General features: G+C 42.6%; 1 protein-coding gene across 1 annotated transcript in view; it reads right to left on the bottom strand.

The window, feature by feature from the left end:
• LOC141223419 (glutathione S-transferase Mu 2-like) overlaps positions 1-26000 on the bottom strand; it is a 29863-nt gene extending 3863 nt beyond the window's left edge. The window contains exons 1-6 of the mRNA XM_073666822.1: positions 25844-26000; positions 25678-25753; positions 10833-10897; positions 10605-10686; positions 8727-8827; positions 961-1056 (exon numbers count right to left, since the gene is read on the bottom strand). Coding sequence (XP_073522923.1) covers positions 961-1056; positions 8727-8827; positions 10605-10686; positions 10833-10897; positions 25678-25753; positions 25844-25876 — 453 coding nt within the window. The 5' untranslated portion in view covers positions 25877-26000. The remainder of the gene's footprint in view (positions 1-960; positions 1057-8726; positions 8828-10604; positions 10687-10832; positions 10898-25677; positions 25754-25843) is intronic.
• Positions 26001-26358: the final 358 nt, after the last annotated feature.

Here is a 26358-nt window from a genome sequence, read left to right as displayed (position 1 = left end):
TCCAGCTTCTTCAAGTTAGATGGTTTCCTCTGGGGAGCAGCAGATTCTCAATTGGATTAAGCTCTGAGCTTCGACTAGGCCACTTTGGGTCATTGTCTTGTTGGAAGGTGAACCTCAGTCCCAGTCTCAAATCAGTGACAGATTTAAACAGGTTTTGCTCAAGAATATGCCTGTATTTCGCACCATCCATCTTGCCCTCGACTTACCTTGGTGGCCAAAAAGTTAAATTTTAGTCTCATCTGACCACAGCACCCTCCTCCATATATTTGGGGAGTCTCCCACATTTCGTTTGGGAAACTTAAAACAAGCCTTACAATAAATGTGTGCAAGTAAAGACATTTTTCTACCCACTCTTCCATAAAGGCCACCTCTATGGAGTGTACAGCTTATTGTGGTTGTATGGACAGATACTCCAGACTCTGCTTGGGAACTCTGCAGCCCGATTAATGCTCTCCTTGCCTGGGTTGAGAGTTTTGGTGGGCGGCCCTCTCTTAGCAGGTTTGCTGTGGTACCATGTTCTTTCCATTTGATGGTGCTCCTCTTGCTTAATGGTGTTGCAGCCTCAATAGACTTTCAGAAAAGGTGTATATATACTGACAGACCATGTGACACTTAGTGGAATGAAGTCCACCTGTGTGTAATCTAAGCATGTGACTTATGAAGGTAATTGCTTCCACCAGAAATTGAGGGGATTCATAGCAAAAGGGGTGAAGAATACATGTGAACATGCCAATTTTTATAGTTATTTGATCCCATAAATTTAATTTATGCCTTTATTTTTCTCACTTCACCTTGCCAACACAAATCGGATTACAAAAATATTTAAACAGATTAATGTAACAAAATAGGTAAAATGCCAAGGGGGTGATTACTTTTGCAAGCCACTGTAGATTTCTACATTATATATGTGACTGAAAGCATCTATACTACCCAAGAAATACCCTAATACAATGGATTTACCTGGTCCCCAAGAAACCAGTGTCTTTCCCCCAAAAATTGAGAATATCTTGCCAAAACAGTAGGAAGCTTTTCAAGGTATGGTCCCTTCAGCTCTTCCTGAAATATTGAAAGTCAAAGGATTATTTCTACATTTTAAATCTGCAGTAATGTCGATAGTTTATCCAAAGTGACATGTAGCAAGATGAGGTAAGTGTTACTGGATTATATCTACACCATTCATACTATATCAAAACACTCAGATTTACAGTGAGAAATGCTTAATCAGGGTAGAAAATTTTTTTTAATTTTTTTTTAAAGAACGGCATTGGCAATGAGTTTAGAAAATCAGAAGAATTTTGGAGTTTCATATAAATGCAAATGTTCATTCTTTTCAGCAGTACTTTAGTGCATTTTCATACATTTTATAGAGCGTACCCACCTGAAACAGACAGTGTGGCTGTATCCTAAGGGTTTATTTGTGCATTGCAAATCCTGCAAATGAGCTAGAATTGGGTTTCCATAAATCCATGAGCTAGCTGTCCCAACAATTTCACTCACATGTATAGTGACTTGGCATAAATGAGTACACCTCAAAAGATTTGTCATGAAAATTTACATTTCTTTTCAGAATCAACATTTTCCATGGGATACTATAGGGTCATTCCACATCAAGTGGAACCAGTTTTAAAAATCGTCCCCACTCGACCTTCTCCGATTTTGTGGAAAATTTATAAGGATGTACATGTATGTTTGAAAAGAGGTTCGGTAAATTTTTAGGGCCAGATCTCGAATACATTGGGCACTGTTGACCTTTCACTGGAGGTTCCACCAAGCCTGCAGCTTCAGCTAAGAGGATTTTGCAAACTTTGGCACATAGCCATTAGAGTTCTATACTGGCTATGATGCTGAAATTTGGCATACTAGCTCAACTTTTGCTGCTAAACACGATAAAATTATTACTGGCTATGACAAAACAATATTTCGGCCGCAATTTTGTGTCAAAGTAGCTTGTAAAACGCGTCGCATAAAATTTATGCCAAACTTTACCCATATATAACTCAAGACCAAAAACCAATAGTAACTGGTGCTTTGCCCTGTACACCAAACATCTACATGACTTTGCATTGCTGCAATATCACGGTCAAACCATATGTATTTGTGGAAATATTCACACCCACATATGATGAAAAACTTAAAAAAAAAACGAATTTTACCTATTTTTAGGTCAAATTTCTCAAAAAGGGTACCCCTAAAATATATTAATTCTGATATCATTAGAAAGAGCACATTTTTCTCTACACGGATCATTGTTTTTTGTTTTTTTTTGGAGTCGCTCAGTTTAAGAAAAGAAAAATGCCACTGAACATGGTGTTATTTATGCGCGTAATGCATTGATTTTGTGTTTGATTTTCAGATTCTTATCACATGTTACAGAGTTGTATTGTTGCTAGCAATGTCTATTATAATCAAAAACCTATAAACCTTTTTATTTATGAAAAGTTATTGACTATTGTTACATTTTAATGCATATATTATTTATTTATTAGCGATGGAGAATGAAATTGATGAAGAATCGGCCCAGTGCTCTATCGGCCTTGCGAACAATTCGAAGTGCCACCTTAAGACATTCACCCATAGCAAGGATGAGTTGAAATTGTTTACAAGCTTTGGATTGGATGAACAGAAATTGCTGCGTCGACGAGTGGGACTAAATTTTGACGAACATTCACAAATCTGTTTACACCATGAAGCTTCATTCTTGACCAAATATGAGCATTTGCAAAAATCGTGTTGCAATCCTTTCGGGAAGAAAGGTCATAACACCAAAAAGAATTTGCGAGCTATCAATTTGTTAGCAGCTGACCAGTTGAATGAATTTACAAAAAATGATGTGAAGCCTGGCCAGAAGATGTGTGCATCATGTCGAAAAGAATTTGCTAACAGGAAAAAATCAGCTGATCCAGTTTCCTCTGAATCAGATCCAGATGGCATGGAATGTTCTCCTGAAAGTCTAAATTCAAGCTTAACATCCATTGGCATCTCTCCTCTGAAATATCCACGGGTAAGCCAGCGGGATTCACTTGGATATGCAAGGAGAAAGATAAGCCAGGTACAAAATGCATTTTCTAGCAAGATTGCTTCAATTGGAGGGCTTGAGCCGAAAGACATTGAGCAAACAAAAACAGCACAGTGCAAAATGTGTCTGGATTACAATCACTTTTTGGCAGATTTGAAGCAAAAGCTGCAGGTGTCCAGTCGGGCAGAAAAGGTCCAAATCTTGACATTGGCACCTAAAAGTTGGTCCATTAAGGCTATATCAGACGAATTCGGTGTTTCTGAACGAATGGTCAAACAAGCTCGAAAGCTTAAATGTGAACATGGGATCTTAGCCTTACCTAGAATCAAGTGTGGCAAGAAAGTTTCTGAGGAAGTGAAGAAAAAGGTGCAGGCATTTTTTGAGGATGATGAATTCAGTCGAATGTGCCCTGGTAAAAAAGACTATGTATCAGTGCGAATAGCAGGAGAAAAAAAGCAGATGCAAAAGCGACTATTACTGAGCAATATGAGGGAAATGTTTGTTGCCTATCGGGATAGGAATGGCCCTGAAATTGGATTTTCCAAGTTTTGTGAGCTTCGGCCAAAGTGGTGCCTAACCGTTGGATCTGCTGGAACACATTCCGTTTGTGTGTGTACCATTCACCAAAATGTCAAACTAATGCTTGCAGCATGCCCAATCAATGAGGACTACAAAGAGCTCATATGCAAAATGGTCTGTGGAATTGAATCCAAGGACTGTATGCTTGGCCGTTGTGATAAATGCCCGGGTCCTGAAGTTTTAAAAGAATTTCTAGTCAATGTGTTTGTCAACAGTGACCATGAAGATATTATTGAGTTCAAACAATGGATTCACACTGATCGAGACACGCTTGATACCAAACAACTGACTATAGAAGATTTCATTGAAGAATTGGTTTTGAAAATTTCTAAACTTTGTAGCCATCACTACATCGCCAAGCATCAAAGTAGCTATTTGAAATCGTTGAAGGAAAATCTGAGACCTGGAGAGCTTGTGATCCTTATGGACTTTGCTGAAAATTACTCATTTATTGTTCAAGATGCCATTCAAGGTTTCCACTGGGAAAATAGTCAAGTTACAGTACACCCATTTGTAATTTACTTCAAGGAGTTAAATGGTGAAGCTGCGCAGAACATCAGCTTGTGCATAATCAGTGATTGCTCACGACATGACACAGTTGCAGTCCACACTTTAACAGTAATTGTGGAGTATCTCAAGACTCTCATCTATGGGATTTGTCATATCCACTACTTCAGCGATGGATCTGCAGCCCAGTGCAAAAATTTTCTCAACTTGTGCCACCACAATGCTGATTTCAATATCAGCGCTGAATGGAATTTTTTTGGTACCAGTCATGGAAAGTCGCCCTGTGATGGGATTGGAGGGACAGCAAAGAGGTTGGCAGCTCGTGCCAGTCTTCAACGCCCAACTGAAAACCAAATACTGACCCCGGTGGATTTATTCAACTTTTGCAACGAGCAACTGCATGGAATCAAATTTTTTTTTGTTCCAAAAGAAAAAAAATTGACGAAATATGGGTAGTTCAAGAGGAAAGGTTCAAAGATGGACATACAATTGCTGGAACAAGAGAATATCACAAGTTTGTGCCAATTGATGACAAAAAGATTCGCATTTCAAGGGTGTCAAATGACCCATCATCTTTCATTGCCCATGTAGATAGATCTGTCAGATCAGAAATGCCTTTTGTGCCAATTGCAAACCTCCAGCCAGGGCAATACATTGCCTGCATTTACGATAGGAACTGGTGGATTGGAAATATTTCTGAAATTTCAGTCGACAACCATGATGCATTAATAAATTTTATGCATCCTCATGGACCAGCTAGCTTCTTTCACTGGCCTGTGAGAAATGATACATGCTGGATTCCCGAGCAGTCAATCATTGCAATAATTCCAGCACCAGCTGCAACAGCAATGGGCCGACAATACAGCTTCTCTGAACCGATTATGTTGCAAATTCAACAACAATTCCAGACCACTTAGACTGAACATTATGGCTTGGGAACAAACAAAAGATACCCAATATTAGGCTTGGGATCCTAGGCAAAGACACCCACCATCAGGCTTCGGAACCTGCGATAAAGAGACCGCCCGCGGCTGGCCTTGCACGGCTATTGGCCATGGCTCCTAGGCGATGGGGCTGCCAATTCTCGAAAGACCGCATTATTACAATTCTTAATAGGATTATAATACCAATTCTTAGGGAATTGGTTGTGGTATAACCACCATGGACCAACGCAAGGGTTTGAATAGTGCAGTTACCATTCATTGCTTATTAATAAATAACACCATGTTCAGTGGCATTTTTCTTTTCTTAAACTGAGAGACTCCAAAAAAAAAACCAATGATCCGTGTAGAGAAAAATGTGCTCTTTCTAATGATATCAGAATTAATATATTTTAGGGGTACCCTTTTTGAGAAATTTGACCTAAAAATAGGTAAAATTCGTTTTTTTTTTAAGTTTTTCATCATATGTGGGTGTGAATATTTCCACAAATACATATGGTTTGACCGTGATATTGCAGCAATGCAAAGTCATGTAGATGCTTGGTGTACAGGGCAAAGCACCAGTTACTATTAGTTTTTGGTCTTGAGTTATATATGGGCAAAGTTTGGCATAAATTTTATGCGACGCGTTTTATAAGCTACTTTGACACAAAATTGCGGCCGAAATATTGTTTTGTCATAGCCGGTAATAATTTTATCGTGTTTAGCAGCAAAAGTTGAGCTAGTATGCCAAATTTCAGCATCATAGCCAGTATAGAACTCTAATGGCTATGTGCCAAAGTTTGCAAAATCCTCTTAGCTGAAGCCACAAGCTTGGTGGAACCTCCAGTGAAAGGTCAAGAGTGCCCAATGTATTCGAGATCTGGCCCTAAAATTTTACAGAACCTCTTTTCAAACATACATGTACATCCTTATAAATTTTCCACAAAATCGGAGAAGGTCGAGTGGGGACCACTGGTCCACTTGACATGGAATGACTCTATACTACAAAATGCTCCCACAAATGTGGGCCACTGATATTCTGTTTACTAAGTACTTTTTGCACACTCAAGAACAGGGCTGTGGAGTCGGTAAGCCAAACCTCCGACTCCAGCTCAATTTCCATGACTCCACGACTCCCTAATACACAGCTCATGTTTAAGTGATAAATTTACTGTAGCACAGATTCATCTCAGCTAAAAGTCTAGACCCTTAGATCAGGAATAGAACAGACATTTATAGGACATTTCATAACTTTCCCAAATTCTTATGAAAAAATATTCCCCACAAACTGCATTGACTTACTGTACCCAATTTATTATATATTTTAGGGGTTGGAATTGGTCCATTTTATACAGACTCCGAAGCCCTGCTCAAAAAGTAATTTTCTTAAATTCATTCAAAACCATGTTGCAAAACTGAGTACACCCCAATGAAAATGTGAGGAGTAGTGTTGAGCGAGTATGTTCCATTAACCCTTTCACCGAGTATGCTCTGGCCGAGCTCTGAGTATTTACAGCTGCTCGGTGATATGTTTGAATCACTCCCGTGTACATGATTTGCAACTGTTTGACAGCTTTATTACATGTGAGGAATGTGTAAGAAATAGACATTCCTCACATGTAATAAAGCTGTCAAACAGTTGCAAATTATGTACACGGGAGCGATTCAAACACATCACCGAGCAGCTGTAAATACTTGGAGCTCAGCCAGAGCATACTCGGACAGAACATACTTGCTCAACCCTAGTGAGGAGCAAAGCGTAAGTTTAGACTACAAAATTAACACAAGAAATCAACCACAGGCAAGTCTAATTATTTATAAAACATGTGTCTAGCATACAGTTGACTGTAAAAGGAAATTACTTAAAAGGGAACCTGTCACCATTTTTTTCATGTCTGAACTAAATATATAACCGAAAACAATGTCTTTAATAAAAAGACTAATGTTATTAGGTAAATTTAAAGAATACTGAAAAGACAGACAAAAGTTTGTGGGTGAGCTAATAAAAAAAAAAATGTGTAAATACATACATACATACATACATACATACATACATACATACATACATACATACATACATACATACATACATACATACATACATACATACATACATACATACATACATACATACATAGAGATACAAGTACACGGGTATAACCAACAAACATAAATCACCATACAGTAAGCATCACATACCAGCTAGCTGGTCTATTGTTGCCTATACATGTGTATATCAGGCCTTAGATATAGCAGTTTTTTGTGATGAAGCAGAATTGATGGTGAACCCCCTTAAAAAAAAAACAAAAAAACTTATCAATAGTACAAAATAGTAGTGGATGGTGAATACAAATGGGGGATTACATCTAGCATACAGACAAAAGAAACACAAGCACGATCAGCTCAACCACCAAGAGACCTGACACGAGTTTCACCACAGCTTCGTCAGGGGTCTGAACTAAGACTAGCACACTAACCAGCATCTGTGCTGCATTCCATAACCCCGACTCCCCCTGTATACCTCCCAAAAATCTTTTGAAACTCTCCCGTGCTTTATGCAAATCACGCCGGTCGAGTCTGATAGGCGTCCTTTCTAAGGAGTCTTTCCCTTTTCCCACCTTCTGATCGCCGTCCTCTTGCGTCATTCACATAGCCAAGCAAAATCTCGCGTTGCGTAGTCATTGCCGGCTCGCACCTCAGCACTTTGCTTTGCTGTACTGCGGGCAGAGCCTAAAACATAACTGCGCAGTATGGCAGAGCAAAGTGCGCAGGTGCAAGCCGGCGATGTCTCTGCACAGGCGCGAGATTTAGCTAGGGTTTGTGAATGATGCAGGAGGAGTAATCCATATCAGAGCAAGAGGACGGCAATCAGAAACCTCAGCAAGGACGCCTATCAGACCAAAAGGATTTACATACAGCACGAGAGAAATTAAAAAGGTTTTGGGAGGTAAATACAGGGGTAGAATTTTGGAAATTGTTCCTGTGTTTAGTGAAATATTAAAATCTTTCAAAACTTTGTGTCCTCATTTATGCCAAGTACGGTCTAAAATGTTTAACAAAATAACAACAACAACACACACCTGTAACAAAACCTGCCACAGATTATACCCTTAAGGCTCCTTCAGACATCTGTGCCAATCCGTGAACTGCTAATATTTGGGTCAGTATGCCCACAATCAGACAGTGCATGACAGCGTCATGTATTTCTATGTAGTTATCACTTTCTGATTGGGAGACTTGCGGCAAGTCCGTGTATTGAGATCCGAAATTGGACCGAGAGCCATGATTGAAAGAATAAGGGCTCATGCAGACAATCACATTTTTGTATTATGCACAAGCAATTGTGCATATATTGAAATTGTCACGTTTTTTAATTGACATTAGAGCTGAGCAACAGACTATCAACACCTAACCCGACCACACCCACAAAAATCCTTTTAACTAAATATCAAGCATTTTCCTTTACATAATGAAACTGCATGCACAGCAATTCCTTATACATTATATGCTGATTATCCACATTTTACCATAGTTGCTGTGTGATCACTCACTTTCAAGCAGAAGAAGCCATATACAAGAACCCGATTCAGAGCTTCTGGGAAGAAGCCAAGTCATACTCTTGACATTCTAACAGTTTAAGATTTCACCAGTCAAGACTCCATTCATTTACATTGCAAACTTCCTCTGGAGGTTTTACTTACAAACTTGGGGTTGTACGAAATAGAAATAAGTCGCATCCGAAAATCCATGGCTTCATTTTCCATCATTGACTCAATGTTCTTTTCACTCTCGGAATCAGCACCTGCAAAACACAGTAATCACAGATGGCTCCTACTGAGCTCAAGTGACAGGTAATAATTGTAAAGTGCTGAGGAATTTGTTGGTGCTGTATAAATAAAGTTAAGCATGGACAAGTACAGACAAAAATACAAAGTAACACATAGTTCAACAGTTACAGGAGGAGTGAGGGCCCTGCTCACAAGCTTACAATCTATAAGGAAATAGGGGGGACACAATAGGTAAAAAGTGCTCGTCATGCATGGGCCAACTATCATTATAATAAATATAATAAACAAATTCTTGGAGCTTCTTGGAGCCAGAGGCTCCGGGGGGCCCATAGCCAGATTGACCTCATGTGCGGCGGGTAGGGAGCTATCCCTGCAGCTCCACTGCAGACAGCAGACAGGACAAAATGGCAGCGGAATAGAGCTGCAGGGATCAGTCCTCCGCTTCCTGCCCGCTCGGCGCTTTTTCTCCGAGACAGGCACGCGCAGCTTGAGGACGTCAGCATATTATATATATATATATATATATATATATATATATATATATATATATATATATATATATATATATATATATATATATATATATATATATATATATATATATATATATATATATATATATATATATATATATATATATATATATATATATATATATATATATATATATATATATATATATATATTTTAAAGTCTTGGAGACGCAGGTGCGAGGTTCAGTTTATGAAGGATGTTAGATCAGTTGCAGAACAAAGAGCACAGGTAGGGTGATAGACAGATGAGAGAGAAGATATAAAGGTGGTGCAGAACTGTGGAGAGCTTTGTGGGTGAGAGTGCCAAGTTTGAATTGTGTTCTGTAGTGAATGGGCAACCAGTGTTCTGACTAGCACAAGGTGGAGGGAACGGTGTAGCAGCAGGACAGACATACAACCCTGGCTGCTACATTCAGGACAGATTGGAGATGAGAAAGTTTGGTTAGAGGGAGACCAATCAATAGAGTTGCAGTAGTCTAGGTGAGAATGAATAGAGCGACAGTAAGTTTAAGCTTCAAAGGTGAGAAAAGGTTGGATTCTGGAGAGGTTTTAAAGATGTAGGTAACATGAGTGAGAAATTGGACAAAGGGAATCAAGGAAAGTTGTGTCAAATATGACCCCAAGACAGCGAGCATGCTGTTTGGGTGTTATGTTTGAACCACCCAAGGCAACTGCAATATCAGTTATAGGTAGGTTAGTAGAGAGGGGAAAAATGACAGGTTTAGTTTTGGATAGATTCAGTTTCAGATAAAGGTAGAACATAATGTTAGAGGCAGTGGATAGACAATCCTTGTATTCTGAATTAAAGTGGGGGTGATGTCAGGAGAAGAGGTGTATATTTGGGGGTCATCAGAGTAGAGATGATACTGGAAACCAAACCTGCTCATGCTTTGTTCCATAGGTGCGATGTATAGAAAGAAGAGAAGGGGGCCTAGAACTGAACCCTCAGGAACCTCAACAATAAGGGGAAGCAGAGAGGAGTAAGAGCCGGCAAAAGATACAAAAAGGGCGGTCAGAGAGGTAGGAGAACAGTGTCCTTGAGGTCAAAAGAGGAGTATAGTAAGGAAGTGCTGGTGATCCACAGTGTCAGTTGTGACAGTTGATACCATGCACCGGAGTATAAAATGCTCAGCTCATATTTTTAACACTTGTGTAATTTTAAGTAATAAGCAAGATATATTGAGCAAAAACAAGAACTTTTGCTTTTCATTTCAAGATGCTTTAGTCTGCATTTATTAAACTAGAAGTCCATACTCACACAATCCATGCTTGCGGGCAATGTAGCGCATAATAGTGTTACTCTGCGTCAGCTTAATGTCTCCATCAAAAAGGTAGGGCAACTGCGTAATACAAAATTGATATTATCTCCAGCAGGGATGTAAAATACAAAACTCCTGTTCACTATTCCTATGAAATAAATCCCATCAATGCCCAATTACCAAATTGCACTTAGAAGTAAAGCTATCACTTTTATACGTTCACATACATTTGGAAAGTCCAAGCCCAGCTTCTCCTTCTCATCAAGCCATTGACTCTTGTCATAGTCTGGGGCTGTATGGGGAAAGAGAGTATTAGATTCAAGACAAAGACACAAGTAGGTGGTAGATACATTGCATAAACTATAAGGCCAGACTATCCTTGTATCACAGCCATGATGTGGTCATACATTTTTTTTGTTTGTTTATGCAAAAAAACGCATTCACTTAACCAGTCATGCTTTGACGGTGTTTTGACCCAAACTTGTTGAAAAAAAAAAAGACCATAAGTTCACAAGCAGCAGATTTGCTGAAGTTCCTGCAATTGAAATAGCCATCCTTTACATCTGAATGATGATTATATTATATAGGAAGTGCATAGATTTCAGGTGAAGGGGCCAGACAGGAATTTTTCCTGATTGTATTTGATAACTGCAGTGTTTTTTAAGACAAGTTACATTTAACTCACGCCAAAATAAAACCGACTGAAGAAAAAAAAAAAAAAAAAAAAACACTACGTGTGAACATATGGCTTTGGCTTTTGTTCACATACAGCATTTTTTCTGCCACCAAAACACCCATTTTTCTGCAGTGTTTCTTAGATGCGGATTACATGTGTGCTACAGTACATGTCTAATAAAGTTAGATAAATTCATCAAAAATAAGGCTGTGTGCACACTTATGTGTTTTTGGTGCATTTTTGTAGTGTTTTTTCAGAGCGGAAATACACCAAAGACACTATGTAATAAGTGTGCCAGCTAATGCAATGACAATGCTGTGCACATGATCAGGAATTTTCCTGTCAGGATTGTCACTGCGTTTAAATCTGCAGTATGTCAATTCTTGGTGTATTTATGCAGCGTTTTTCGCCCGTAGACTTGAATTGAATCAGTCAAACCCGCAGCAAAAACGCAAATATAAAAATATTTGCGTATTTGCTGCGTATTTGACTGCCAATTCAAGTCAATGAGTCAAAAACACACAAAGAATTGCCCGCGGGAGACTACTCCTCTCATCATCCAATGGCTGCTCCTGCTGACAATTTGGCATTTTAGCTGTTTAACAAAAACCATATACAAAATACAGTTATGTTATCAATATGGGCTTAAAGTGCAGACTCCGCTTCACTTCTGATTTTGGCTACCATATGCTGGGTGAAAAAGTCAAGAGTGGTGCACGTGCTCCTATTATAGTTTTCCTATGATTGTTCCACTCCTGGCTTTGGCTTACAAATACTGATGTAAAATACTGACCAAATACTGAACGTGTGAACATTGCCTTAAATTTGAAGGTATTCACATCCTAACTGAAGTAATCGTTTCGGAATTACAGCTCATTAATATGTAGTTGCCTCTTTTAAACCCCTTTACTCCCAGTCCATTTTCCGGGTTTTTTTTGCTCCCCTTCTTCCCAGAGCCATAACTTCCTTATTTTTCGGTCAATGTGGCCATGTGAGGGCTTATTTTTTTTGCAGGACAAGTTGTACTTTTGAACAACACCATTGGTTTTACCATATCGTGTACTGAAAAATGGTGAAAAAAATGCGGTGAAATTGCAAAACAAAAGTGCAATTCCAGTTTTTTTTTGCCATGTAAGCCAAATCCTAAAACTGATCTGCCATTATGATTCCCCAGGTCATTACGAGTTTGTAGATAGCAAACAAGTATACGTTCATTTTTAAGTGGTAAAAAAAAAAAAAAAAAAGAAACGCTATTTTCTGAGACCCGTAGCATCTCCATTCTTTGGAATCTGTGGCCGATGAGGGCTTATTTTTTGCGTGCCGAGCTGACGTTTTTATTGATACTATTTTGGGGTAGATACAATGTTTTGATCGCCCGTTATTGCAATGTTGTGGCAACCAAGAAAACGTAATTCTGGAGTTTTGAATTTTTATCTCGTTACGCCGATTAATTCTTTTTATATATTGATAGATTGGGTGATTCTGAACGTCGAGATACCAAATGTGTATATTTGATTTTTTTTATTGTTTGATTAAAATTTTTTTTTTTTTTCACTTTACACATGTTTTTAATAGTCTCCATGGGAGACTAGTAGCTGTGATTGTTTGATCGCCTCTGCTTCACATAAGCGATCATCAGATCGCCTCTGTGTAGCACAGGTGCTCACTTGCTACGAGCGCCGACCGTTGTGCGGCGCTCATAGCATCCTGGCAATGACAACAACAGGAGCCTCCTGCTGACCCCAGGTTGTCATGCGAACCCATCGGCGACCTGCGGTCATGTGACACAGGTGTCAATGGGCGGGGTTAGTGACGCGATTCCGGTAAGCCCAAGTGAAATGCCACTGTTAACTAGTTAAATGCCGCTGTCAATCTCTTAACAGCAGCGGGTGGATCACGAATCCACCCACAGCTGTTAGGGGCACATGACAGCTATATTGATCAGCTGTCAGGTCTCCGGAAAGGTGCGGGCTCCAGTGTCCCAAAGGGACAAACAAGACATGTGTCATAATAGTACGGCACATGCCGGAAAGAGGTTAAAAAGGGACCAAATGTAATTGGATAATTATCTCAAAAGCTCTTTAAAGGAAACCTGTCACGTCCTAGTTGCCATGTACACTGCCCCCATAGCCTTGTTAGCGATGCAATGTGCATCACTAACAAGCTGCATTCATGAAAATCGGTGATAGTATAATGATGTTATAACGTTTTATACACTTTGTCTTACCTGCTCGTATTCAGTCATACGGGTGTGATTCTCAGCTTCAGTCATGGGCGGTCGCTGCGTTCAGTTAGTGCTGGCGCCACCCATGACATTTGAATACTGCTCCTGGAAAGCGCTAGGTTTAAGGGGCTCATGCGCATTTGCACACGTCGGGCCGCTTATGATCCCTCATCCTGATGAAGAAGTTGTAAAGACTTTGAAACGCGTAGATTTTGAATTTGTAACAAACAAAAATAAAAAAAATCCTTATTCCAATCTTGATTTGAGACGTATTTTCCACATGGATGACCAGCAGTGCAGAGAAAAACCGTTTGAACTCCTTATTGCATCCAATAACTCTGGAACGCTTCAACAGATCCCAGTGATTCTGAGATTGTTCTTCATGGTATATGAAATATATTGTTTTTCATGATAGTGGTAGAGTTTGTTCGCTATAACTTGCATTTATTTGTGCAAATATTGGAAATTTGGTGAAAATTTCACAATTTTCAAACTTTAATTCTTCTGCCCTTAAACCAGAGAGTTATGTCAGAGTTAAGTATCATTTACCACATGTTTACTTTACATCAGCACAATTTTTGAAACAATTTGTTGTTGTTGTTGGGAAGTTAGAAGGGTTAAAAGTTGATCAGCAATTTCACTTTTTTTAATTTATTTATTTTTAGGGACCACATCACATTTGAAGTGACTTTAGGTGGCCTATATGACCGAAAATAACCAAAAGTGACAACATTCTAGACACTGCCCGCTCAAAACCATATTCAAGAAGCTTCAGGTGCTTCGCAGGAATTAATGCAACGCGGGAAAAAACAAAACACACACCATTTTACTTTAGCCCCCAATCTTTTAATTTTCACAAGGGTAACAGGAGAAAATGCATGGTGCAATTCCTCCTGAGGGTGCCAATACTGCATAGGTGGTCGAAAACTACTTTTGGAGGCACAATGCAAAGCTCAGATGGGAGGAAGTGCCATATAGGGGTTCAGATTTTGTTGGAATGGTTTGAGGGTGCCAGAACAGCAGAAACTACCCAAAATGACCCCATTTTACAAACTACACCTCTGAATGAATTCATCTAGGGGTACAGTGAGCATGTTGACACTACATGTGCCTCACAGAAATTTATACCATTGTTCGCTGAAGAAAGTATAATTACATTTTTACCACTAAAATGTTGTTTTAGCCCCAAATTTTTAATTTCTGTATGGGACAGTAGGGAAAAAAAATTGATTTCTCAGTTTGTTGGCACAATCGGGAGAAATGGCACAATACCCTACATGTAATCGGAAACTACTTTAGGAGACACAGTGCAAAGCTCAGAAGGGAAGGAGAGCCATATTATAGTGCAGATTTTACTGTTCTGGTTTGCAGATGCCATGACCCTCTGGAAGAGCCCCTGAGTTGCCAGAACAGCAGAAGCCCCCATAGTTGACAACATTTTACAAACTACACCGCTCAATGAATACATCTAAGGGTGCAGTGATCCAATTGACACCACGAGTGTGTTACAGAAATTTTATACCATTGGGCAGAGAAGAAAAAAATAATTGCATTTTTACCACAAAAATTGTGTTTTAGCCCCAGATTTTACATTTTCACATGAGGAAATGGGTAAAAATGGCATCAAAATTTGTCACACAGTTTCTCCTAAATGTAGAAATACCCCATATGTGGCTGTACAGTACTGCTTAGCCACACTTTGAGACTCGAGAGGGACGAAGCACTATTTGCCTCCTGGAGCACAGATTTTCCTAGAATAGTTCGGACTCCATACACAGAGCCCCTAAGTGGTAGAAGAGAAGAATACCACCCCTCCCCCACCTCAAACACCTGCCAAACATGTGGATGCCAAATGTGGTTTAGGCACACTGTGGGGCTCAGAAGAGATGGGGGGGAGGGGGCTAGGATTTGGGAGAGCAGAATTAGCTGGATTTCTTTTGAGGTTGGTGAGGAGACATAGTAGTTTTTTAGAACCTTTGTATTACTAGTAACGTGGAAGCCTCCTACATTTCCATTGACAGACCAGAGTGGGGACTTTCTTTTTTTTGTGGATTGAGTTGAAGCTTTTGTTGGGAACAAAACATTGTGAATCACATTTATCCTGGGCTCTATGCTGAGCACTTACATGAGGGTTTTGATCTAAATCTCAGAGTGACGAGATTCAGATGAAACCCCGAGAGATCCATTCATTATAATGAGGCAGCAGAATTACTCTCGACTCAGTCTGTCCTCTGTTCAGCGGTGTCCTTTTCAGAAGTGCATAAAACTGTAGCCGACTGTGCATTTATGCACGCCTAAAAAGATGAACACCGCCGGATCATAGGCCAGACTGCGTCTACAATGTCTCCATCTGCCTCATTATAGGGAATCTTCCGCCACGGGTTCTGTCTGAATCACGTATTTCAGATACTTACATGAAAACCCAGGTGTAAGCGCTCAGCGTAGAGTGCAGGATAAACGCGAGCCGAGCCTTAATGCGATCTTTGGGAGGCAGAATGAACAAATTAAATAGTAGGACACCAATTGGTTTTAATTTTTAAGCCATTCCTCTTGCGGTATAAGGGATTAGACGATTTTATTGTTAAGGTCGTTGCGATTACAGCAATACCAGGTTTATAGCTTATTTTTTTTTGTGTTTGGCTGCTGTCATACACTAAAAGACGCTTTTTTTTGTTTTTGCATAGCCATATTTTGAGAGCTACAATTTTTCCTACGTCTCTGCCGACAGTCATGTGAGGGCTTGTTTTTTGTGGGACGAGTTGATGTTTTTATTGGTTCCATTTTCGGGCACATGACCTTTTTTGATCATTTTCTATTCTGATTTTTGGTAGGCAGAATGAAGAAAAACACCAAGGTTACTTACCGGTAGCCGGTTTTTCCAGAACCCATGACAGCACACCTGAGAGAGGATCCGCCCTTCGAGGACAGGAAACCATCTGAAATAAAAGGGCGGCACCTCTCCCCCGCTTCAGTTGGTTACAGAGCATTGAGAGGACTTACATAAAAAAAAAAAAAAAGTTATGTACGAAATCCAACACATCAAATAACACCCAACAAACGTGCACACCCATATGGTGAGAAAGAAGGACGGGGGAGAGGGGGGGGGAGAGATATACGGGTGCTGTCATGGGTTCTGGAAAAAAACGGCTACCGGTAAGTAACCTTGGTGTTTTCCCTTCACCCATGACAGCACACCTGAGAGAATTTTGGAGAAACACCTTAGGGAAGAACCACCGCTTGCAGCACCCTTCTACCAAAGGTTAAGTCAGATAGGCAGGATAGATCCAAACGGTAGTGTTTGAAAAAGTTAGATTGTGACGACCATGTAGCAGCCTTACAGATCTGATCTATCAATACCTCTGCCTTCTCTGCCCAGGAGGTAGCCACGGCTCTGGTGGAGTGAGCCTAGATGCCGTCAGGGATCGGGGTGTTACTAGTCGAGTAGGCTAAGCAAATGGCCTCCCTAATCCATCTGGCTATAGTTGCTTTTGTCACCCCATAACCCTTCTTACTCCCCTGGAAGACTACGAATAGGGATTGGCTACGTCTCCACTGGCTAGTTACTTTTATGTATTGTAATAGAGCCCTTCTAACGTCAAGGTTATGAAACTTTTGTTCCCCTGGGGTCTTTGGGCTGTTACAAAAGAAAGGCAGAACAATTTCCTGAGATCTATGAAACTTGAGCGCAACCTTAGGAAGGTAGGCTGGATTAGGCCTCAATACTATTCTATCCTCAAATATTTGTGTACATGGAGGATTTATAGATAGGGCCTGCAAATCACTTACTCTACGGGCCGACGTTAAAGCTACCAAATATAATTGTTTTGAGAGTTGTGTTTTGCAGACAACTTCTGAACTGGTTCAAAGGGTTCCACAGTTAGGGTTTCAAGTACTAAATTTAGGCTCCATGGAGGAACTTTGGGTATTGAGACTGGCCTAGATCTACCACAAGATTTAATGAACCTTGTAATCCATTTATTGGCTGCGAGGTTATGGTTATATAGCGCACCCAAGGCAGAAACCTGGACCTTAAGGGTACTGGTGTTACGGATCCGGGTAGTGAAACCTCTGTGCTGCGGTGCAAGGAGGGATCAGAGGGGCGTAAGTAGGTATAAACTCGGACTGACCAAGGTCGTACGGCGGCTCAATCGACTCCGTGACTAGGTGCTACTCTGGGCCAGACCTTGTATGAGAGCAGGTGACTCACGGGTCAGAAGGCAGGGACTGACTGGTACAGCAGAGGAGCACGGCAGTCAGGCTGGCGGACCGGACAGTCAGGCTGGCAGCGGGACCTGAGGGCTGAAGCAGAGTTTAGGACACAAAGCTACAACCTAGCACGGGCACCTCCATTTTGGAGGAGGTGCCTTTTATATGAGAGGTCGTCTGGCCATTGGCCGGGGACTTCTTAGGACGGCACGCGCGGCCCCTTTAAGAGGGAGGGAGCGCGCGCCCTAAGCACAGTGCCCGGGAAGCTGCGCGCGCCGGCAGAAGCAGGAGTGCCGGAGGACGCCGGGCGGGGAGTGCGGCGGTAAGAGGGACGGCGTCTCTGCCTGTCAGGGGGCAGAGACGCTGATACTACAACTGGTAGCCAGACTTAACTCAAACTCCTTCTGTAAGAACTCCAGGATGGAATTAATTGGAGGTCTTTGGCTTAATGGCTTTCCTAGGAAATATAAAAATTATCCCCATGTTCTACCATAGATTTTGGTGGTTATGGGCTTTCTACTTCTTAATAGAGTAGACACTAAACCTGATGAAAAAACTTTGCCCCTCAATATTGCCCTCTCAAATTCCATGCTGCTAGGTGGAAACCCTTCACTTGAGAGAGGAATATTGGTCCCTGATGGGTCTGATTGTGACATCATCCTCAAAAGTGAGAACCATGGTCTCTTTGGCCAGAAGGGGGCTATGAGAATCACACTCGCTTGATGCTTCCTGATCTTCCTCACTACCAAAGGTATCAGTTATTGGAGGGAAGGCATAGGCCAACTTGAAGTTCCAAGGAATCTGGAGAGCATCTATTGCCAATGGGTTTCCCCTTGGGTGTAGTGAGCAGAACTTCTCCACTTTCCTGTTTTTGTCGGCGAACATATCTATCTCTGGTAGACCCCACAGCTGTACTATCTGATGGAATATTCTGGGATTCAGGGCCCATTCCCCTTGTCTCAACTTGTTGCGGCTTAGGAAGTCTGCTCTCGTGTTTTCTATGCCTCGTATATGTAGTGTCGTAACAGATAGAAGATTTTGCTCTGCTATTTGAAAAAGCCTGCATATTGCTTCCAGAAGAGAATGAGATCTTGCTCCCCCCTGGTGGTTTATATAGGCCACAGTGGTTCTGTTGTCCGACACAACTTGAACATGACGACCCTGTAGTAAAGGGAGGAAGCCTTCTAAAGCGTTCCTCACTGCCCATAGCTCTTTTAGATTTGACTACTCCTTTTTCTCTAGGAATGACCAAGAGCCTTTAATTATGTGATTGTCTAGGTGTGCGCCCCACCCTGAGTTGCTTGCATCGGTCGTGAGGAGGTTCTGTACTGGTGTGTCCCACTGGACCCCCAAAGATAAAGTTGACCTGTCTGTCCACCACAAGAGGGCGTTCCTGGTTTGCAAGGAGGGATGTACCTTTCCTTCTAAATACCCTTTTAACAATCTTTGTGCTGACAAGATTTCCCACTGAAGGTTTCTTGTGAGAAATTGGGCCCACTTGACCACCGGAATGCATGATGTTAGAGTACCTAGCAGGGACATAACAGCCATACACACCCCAGGCTGAGACCAAAGTTGTGACTGTTTATTTTGCTGTCGGGTAGAAGACAAGTCTGACACTCGGAGTTTAGAGTAAACCCCAGAAAGGCCTGGACCCTTGCGGGTTCTAGCCTTGATTTTTGGGTATTGACCATCCAGCCCAAGTTCTGCAAGACAGCCATGACTTGATTCAGTTGTGAAATACAGTTGCTCTCTGAATTCCCCACTATAAAAGGAAGTCGGCCAGGTGAATTGGGACGTGATAATACGCGTCTTTGAGATCTATCACTGCCATAAAGCAATTGTGAAAAAAGAAGCTTTATTGTTGAATTTAATCAATTCCATTTTGAATGTATGGTTGTCTACAAATCGGTTGAGGCCTTCTAGATTTATAATAGTTCTGAATGAACCGTCCGTTTTTTTTATTAGATAGAGAGGGAAATAAAATCCCCTTCCTTTTTGACTAAGCATAGCACTCGTTTGTTCAACAGGCTCAAGATCTCGGATTCTAGGGCCAGCTGTAAGAAAATCCCCAGACGAACAGGAGTTATCACAAACGAGCGGCATGGCTGATGAGGGGATTAAATCCTTAGTCTATCTCTCACTATGTTGAGAACCCAGGGTCTGGAGGAAATGTTTTCCCAGGCCTGAACAAAATGAGAAAGTCTCCCTCCAACTTGTGGCCTGGCGTCATTGTGGAGGTTTTTTGGAGGCGGCAGAGGGACCTCCGAACATATATCCGGACTCTTTCTTGTTCTTAAAATCCCTCTCTCTTTTTTCTCCCGGGGGATGGGGGTGGGGGGGGGGCCTCTACTAAATTTCCCTGGCGTCCGCCGAAAGCCCAGGGAACCTTCCTTTTTTGTCGCTCGCTTTCTCAAGGACAACGTCCAATATTTTGCCAATGACAAATTGGCCATCACAGGGCATAGAACACAATCTAGACTTTGATTGTAAGTCCCCAGGGCATCCCTTGAGCCACAGAGCTCGTCTAGCCACGTTTGATAGACCAGCTGACCTAGCCGCCAGTTTTACTGAGTCAGCAAAGGTATCTGCTAGGAAGGCAGCTGCATCATGTAATAGGAGGAGGTTGGCTAGAATTTTTTCCCTAGAGGTCTTTTTTTTTTTTATCTTTCAGCTGATCTTCCAACTGCTGTAACCATATCATAAGGGAACGAGCGGTACATGTTCCTGCAATGGCTGGCTTTAGACCTCCTGCTGCAGATTCCCAAGTATGCTTTCAAAAGGTATCCGCCTTCTTGTCTAAGAGGTCTCTAAGTAGCCCTGAGTCTTCAAGAGGGAGTGCCGATCTTTTTGTTGATCTAGACACCGCAGCGTAAATTTTTGGCACCTTGTCCCAGTTTTCAGAGTCCTTTAGGTCAAACTTCCTCTTTGAGGATGAAGGCAAGGCTCCTACTTTCTCAGGAAATTCACTATTGATAAGTGCCTGGACCTTAGCGTTCACAGGGAAGGTGCGTTTTTTCTTTTCTTCTAACCCTGCAAACATGATGTCTTCTAGGGACTTAACGGATTTATCTTCCTTTACCCCCATAGTGGTTCTGACAGCCTTTACCAATCTATCTGTATCTTCTATAGGGAAGCATGGTCTCCCCCCTCTATCACTGTCTGAAGAGGATGAGGCCCCGCTACGACACTGTCCATCTGATAACACAGAGGAGTCAGAGTCAGAAGAAGGATCAGATATGATTTTTCTTCTTTTCCTCAAAATTGTTTTAACGGAACCCTCTACCTCCGATCTGATGACAGACCTGAGGCTAGCTGCAAAATCCGGGGTACCCTCACAAATAGTTTTCTGAATGCAGTCCGAGCAGAGCGCCTTCTGCCAGTCTATCCCTAGAGAGCATTTGCATATCGCACATTCCCTGTTCCGCTTCTTGGCGGTAACTTTCCTGGGTTCCTCCTGGTGATTTAAACACACAAATAGGAGTCCCATTAGCAAATATATCTAGTGACATTCACGAAGATCACTCACCCTACCACTGCGGATACCGGAATTGAACTGTTTCAGGATACGCGACGCGTCCCTCCTGGAGACCGTGGAGTCCTGAGAAGCTTTACCATTCTGACTGGGACAACTGCTGCTCCTTCCGCTGGACCCTCTAGACCGGCGAGCAGATGGAGGTGGTGATGAAGGTGGTAGCGATTGTGGCCTCGGCGACAGCTGCTGCTGCTCCAAGTCAGACATTATGTCAGGACTTTGAGCAGCGTTCGGACCCCGGGTGCTCCTTTATATAGGGAGATGGGCGGGGTCAGCCACCTCCAGGTCTCCTTCCGATGATTAGCCCCCTCCCCCTGGCCGCAGTTTCCGCAGCCGCTGACGCCGGCCGGCATGGCAAAACAGTGGCGGCATTATACAGGGTGCCGCCATCTTTTTCCCGGCGCCACCGAGGCACGCCCTACCCAGCATGCCCCGCGCCATGACATCAGAGGCACATGACCGCGGTCACATGGGCGTCAGGGGGAGGGCGGCGCGGCGGTGTACGGAAGCCCAGGACCTCTGCACTGCCTGCGCCCGCACATGCAACAGGTCCCCGGGGAAACTGCGGATGGCGCTACCAGCACATGAAGACCGGCGCCACGGACAAGAGGCCGCTCTTCCAGTGCCGGGACAGGCCTGGGTAAGTTTCTTCAGCATGACAGCCGCCTGATTACTTCATGATTCCCATCAAGGACAGGAAACCAACTGAAGCGGTGGGAGAAGTGCCGCCCCTTTATTTCAGATGGTTTCCTGTCCTCGAAGGGCAGATCCTCTCTCAGGTGCGCTGTCATGGGTGAAGGGAAAACCAGCAATTCAGAAATTGTTTTTTTTTGGGAAGGGGGTTTTTATGCCATTTTGCATGTGGTAAAATTGATAAGGTATCTTTATTCTTCAGGTCAGTACGATTATAGCAAATTTTTTTTTTTACCCTTTTTACTTAGTCCCTTTATGGGACTTTCACCTTTTTCACTTTTATCGCAGGTCTAATGCATTGCAATGCACCAGCATTGCTTCTAACAGAATTTTTTTTATGTTGGTGTTGCAAAAAAAAAAAAAAAAAGCAATTTTAGCAGTTTTTTTCTGCTTACAGACCAGGTTAATTCATTTTATATTTTGACAGATCAGACTTTTATAGACGCAGTGATATGAAATGTGCATTTTTTTTCCATCTTTAATGTGGGGAGGGGCAATTTAAACTTCTGTGTTTATTACTCTACTCAGGGGACTTGAACATCCGATCGTCTGATCGCTCGTATTATACACAGCAATACCACAGTATTACGGCATATAGCGAAAATCACGGTCTAATTTGAAGTCCAGCGATGATCGGCAAGGAGGTATTTAACAGACCCCTGTCCTAGCAACCCATCGGCACCCCGCAATCATGTCACAGAACAGTCGATGACCCATGTAATGACACGCCCCCGTGCCGGTCATGATATTAAAAGAGGCTTTCAGCACAGAATAACTGTTCAAACCAAGTACAGGCGCTCTGTGCACTAAAGCGTAGCCAAACATTTAAAAGGGGTTGTTCACTACTAGGACAACCCCTTCTTGAACTGTTTGGTCCCAATAAAATAAAAAAGCTTAGTCACCTGCCATGCCGTTCCAGCAGTGTTAGCACTTGCGGTCCCGGGGTTCCCATGCGGTAGTTGTGACACATGAGCCAGGCGCCCAATCATTGTCTGCGTCAATGTCCCCGCCTTCTGTCGAATTGAACATGAGGCGGGAGTCCGGCCTGCAGCTTATCTCTCACTTCCTCTTCATGTTCAATTTGTCCGAAGGCAGGGGGTTAGCAACGCCAGTGCTGATTGGGCGCCTGGCTCACATGTCACAACTGCACGGGAACCCAGGGACCGCGAGTGCCGACACCGCTGGAACGGCGCCGGCACTGGAGGAGAGTATAAGCCTTTTTATTTTTTAGGGGCCAAGGATGGGGTATGACAAAGCGTTGTTCAAGTAGTGGACAACTTCCTTAAGTGCAACTTCTCACCTGCTTGTTTTCCCTTAATCTCCACCCCCTCCCTCTGATTGATATCTCTGGCTTCATAGAGCCAAACGGTGGAGATATAGAGAAAAGAAGCAGGTGTGAAAGTGATTGGCCACGCCATGATGAATTGAGCGCCTGTACTTTTAACAGTCGTTCTGTGCTGACAGTCCCTTTATTGCCACTGTCAGATTGACAGCAGCATTTAACAAGTTAACAGTCACAGGGGGAGCTCTTAGAGGCAGGTCCTGGCTGTGTGTGACAGCAATTATCTGCAGGTATAGGGAGGATCACCCCGTGAGCCTACTCCCACTGTACATGTATGGTGGATGTCAGGAAGGGGTTAATTTTCATACAAAAAAAAAAAGTTACATTCCTTTGGAGGAGAGGTGCTGAATCTAACTTATTTTATTTTTCTCATAAAAACAGCAGAAAATTATTCCCAGATAGACCATCTAAACCTAATTTGTATTTTCTACCTACAATACATAAAGATCATATAAAACCTGATAGCTAAATACGGTTCAGTTACTGTGCGACTCGTCTCAGGACCCCTGTGTAAGTCCACAATCCTGTACATACGTAAAAGGGTGAAGACCTGAGCACCCATGAGGCCTTGATGTGCTGCCTACTCAGACCAAATCAAGTTTGGGGAAACCCTATTACGCCTCCAAACGACCAGACCGATCCACGTTATACTGGCTTAGAACAGTTGTGGAATAGGGCTCAGTGCTGTATGGGACTGTGTACTAACACTCCCTCTGCTGAACAGTCTGATGGTCAGACACTTTCTTAAAAGGGAATCTGTCACCCCCTGGGACCTATCAGACTGCTAATATGGGCATACAGATGATAGAAATGTAAATCTATACTCACCTGTATGTCCCAGATTAGAGGTCTTGTGACTGAACTTGCTTTTTATAAAGTCCTTCTTCCTAGGCTTGGCGTCCGGGGCACGCCAAGAAATGCCCGCCTATACGCTTAGTTTAAATATTCCCCCCTTCCCCTGCACATCACAGGGTCCTGTGACGTGCAGTCTAGGGCTGCACATCACCACACATGCACAATGCGCCTATAGCTCAAGGTGCAATTTTTTTTTTTTTTTTTTTTTTCTTCCTGCCCTATTTTACTGATCTGCTCTAGTGCGCAGGCGCCAGGGAGTCACTGACTTCCGCTCCAGTGACTTCCGGCGTGCACAACAATGAGGATTGGTCCCTACTTCCTCCCGGATAGCAGGTTGCGCACGCCGGAGGTCAGTGGTGTGGAAGTCACAGGGACTCCCAGTGCACAGCAGTAAAATAGGGCAGGAAGAAGAGGAGGGAAGAAAGAAAGAAAGAAAGAAAAAAAAAAAAAAAAAAAAAAGCACCCTAAGCTATAGGCGCATTGCGCATGTGCAGCCCTGTGACGTGCAGGGGAGGAGGGGGTGGATATTTAAATTAAGCATATAGGTGGACATTTCTTGGCATCCCCCGGACGCCAAGCCTAGGAAAAAGGATTTTATGAAAAGCAATTTCACAGCCACAAGACCGCTAATATGGGCAGTACAGGTAAGGATAGATTTACATTTCTATCACCTGTATGCCCATATTAGCGGTCTGATAGGTCCCATGGGGTGATAGATTCCCTTTAAGGCAGGCGATTCCATATAAACTCTTAAGGCAGCCATTCCAGGTGACCACCTGATGAAGCAGCTTGAGATAACGTCAAGCGTGTGTGAGAATCAGAATAAAAGAATACTATGAGAGTTGAACACATTCTGACTGTTTCTTTACTCCTTGTTTCCATGTGTGTTCCTTCATAGATTTTCTGCCTCCAGTCTAAATCTACTTTGTGCACATTCCACTAATAACTGCATGAGCAGGTGTCCCCAAACCTTACTGTAAGGAATGTGTTTTCTCCACTAGACTAGCACATACTATGTTCATTCCTAACCTAACAAGCACAGAGAACTCAATATATATCAGTTTACATGGGATGTGTGGTTATTCCTCTATGATCGGCATATGTTCATTCTATGTCTACGATGCCTAGGAAACCTATTCGGTCACGTTCACACACTGATTACTGACAGTATTTCACATCAATATTTATAAGCCAAAACCAGGAGTGGGTGATAAATACAGAAGTGGTGACGTGTTTCCATTATACTTTTCCTCTGATTGTTCCATTCATTGTTTTGGCTTACAAATACTGATGGAAAATACTGAACGTGGCCTTATACCTCTCTTTGTGGACAGATAAGTTATAATGTTGGCTCTTTTCAGCATGTCCCTGAATGTCTCCATCCACACTTAGCAGAAAGAGGTAGCAGGTTCTATCTCCAGCACAGAAAGCCAAAACTGCACCCAAAGTGAAACAAATCCGCGTGGTGATCTGCGGTGGAAATCAGTGTCAGCCCCTAGTGAACAGGCTGCCTCCCCAGCTGAGCCCTGCACCCAACTCACCATCCCCAATCACATAGCGCTTCTCTTCATAAGGCGTCTCCGTGTATTCCAGCAGCAGGCGGATCGCATGGCCAATCTGCAGGCATAAAGAAAATGTGTAGTCAGCTGGAGTGTGAGCGGCGTCCTAGCACAGGACAGCAGCCATTACTAGTAGTGCACCTCTCACCCCGCGTAAGTTCCAGTAGCCGAGAATCATCATCTTCCCAGTAACGTCCGTCACCTGCGCCGCTCACTAAACTCTGACCCTGCGCCTCACAGACTCCGGAGCTGGCTCAGCTGTTCACGTGACCGTAGCTGGGATTCCAGCCAATCACATTGCAGCTCTACGCGCTCCCCCCGTGATCCTCTTGGCAGAAAGTTTTGGCGGTAAGCGCTTCTGGTCACGAGCTGTGCGTCCAGTAATGTGCGTTATCTCATACACAGAGCGGCACAGTGCGGGAGGGGAGCTCCGGAGATGTTACATGAGACCAGCACACAGCACCGGGTGGCTCTTCACCACCTCTTACGAAATTCATTCATGTAAGGGGAAAGAGATAAAATGACTGGAGCCCCCACATATTATTAGGTTAGGTGCACACAGGGTGCACCCTGGTGCAAAAATGTAATTATGTAAATTGCTTTGAAAAGTTGCAACTTTTGGTGTTTTAAGGCCACGTTCACATGTTCAGTATTTGATCAGTA

The sequence above is a fragment of the Phyllobates terribilis genome, unplaced genomic scaffold (genome assembly GCF_046119375.1).
Source record: "Phyllobates terribilis strain yellow unplaced genomic scaffold, ASM4611937v1 Scaffold_2__4_contigs__length_985480577, whole genome shotgun sequence".
Taxonomy (NCBI): Eukaryota; Metazoa; Chordata; class Amphibia; order Anura; family Dendrobatidae; genus Phyllobates; species Phyllobates terribilis.
The sequence above is the reverse complement of the archived record's forward strand: the minus strand, read 5'-3'. Positions and strand labels throughout refer to the sequence as shown.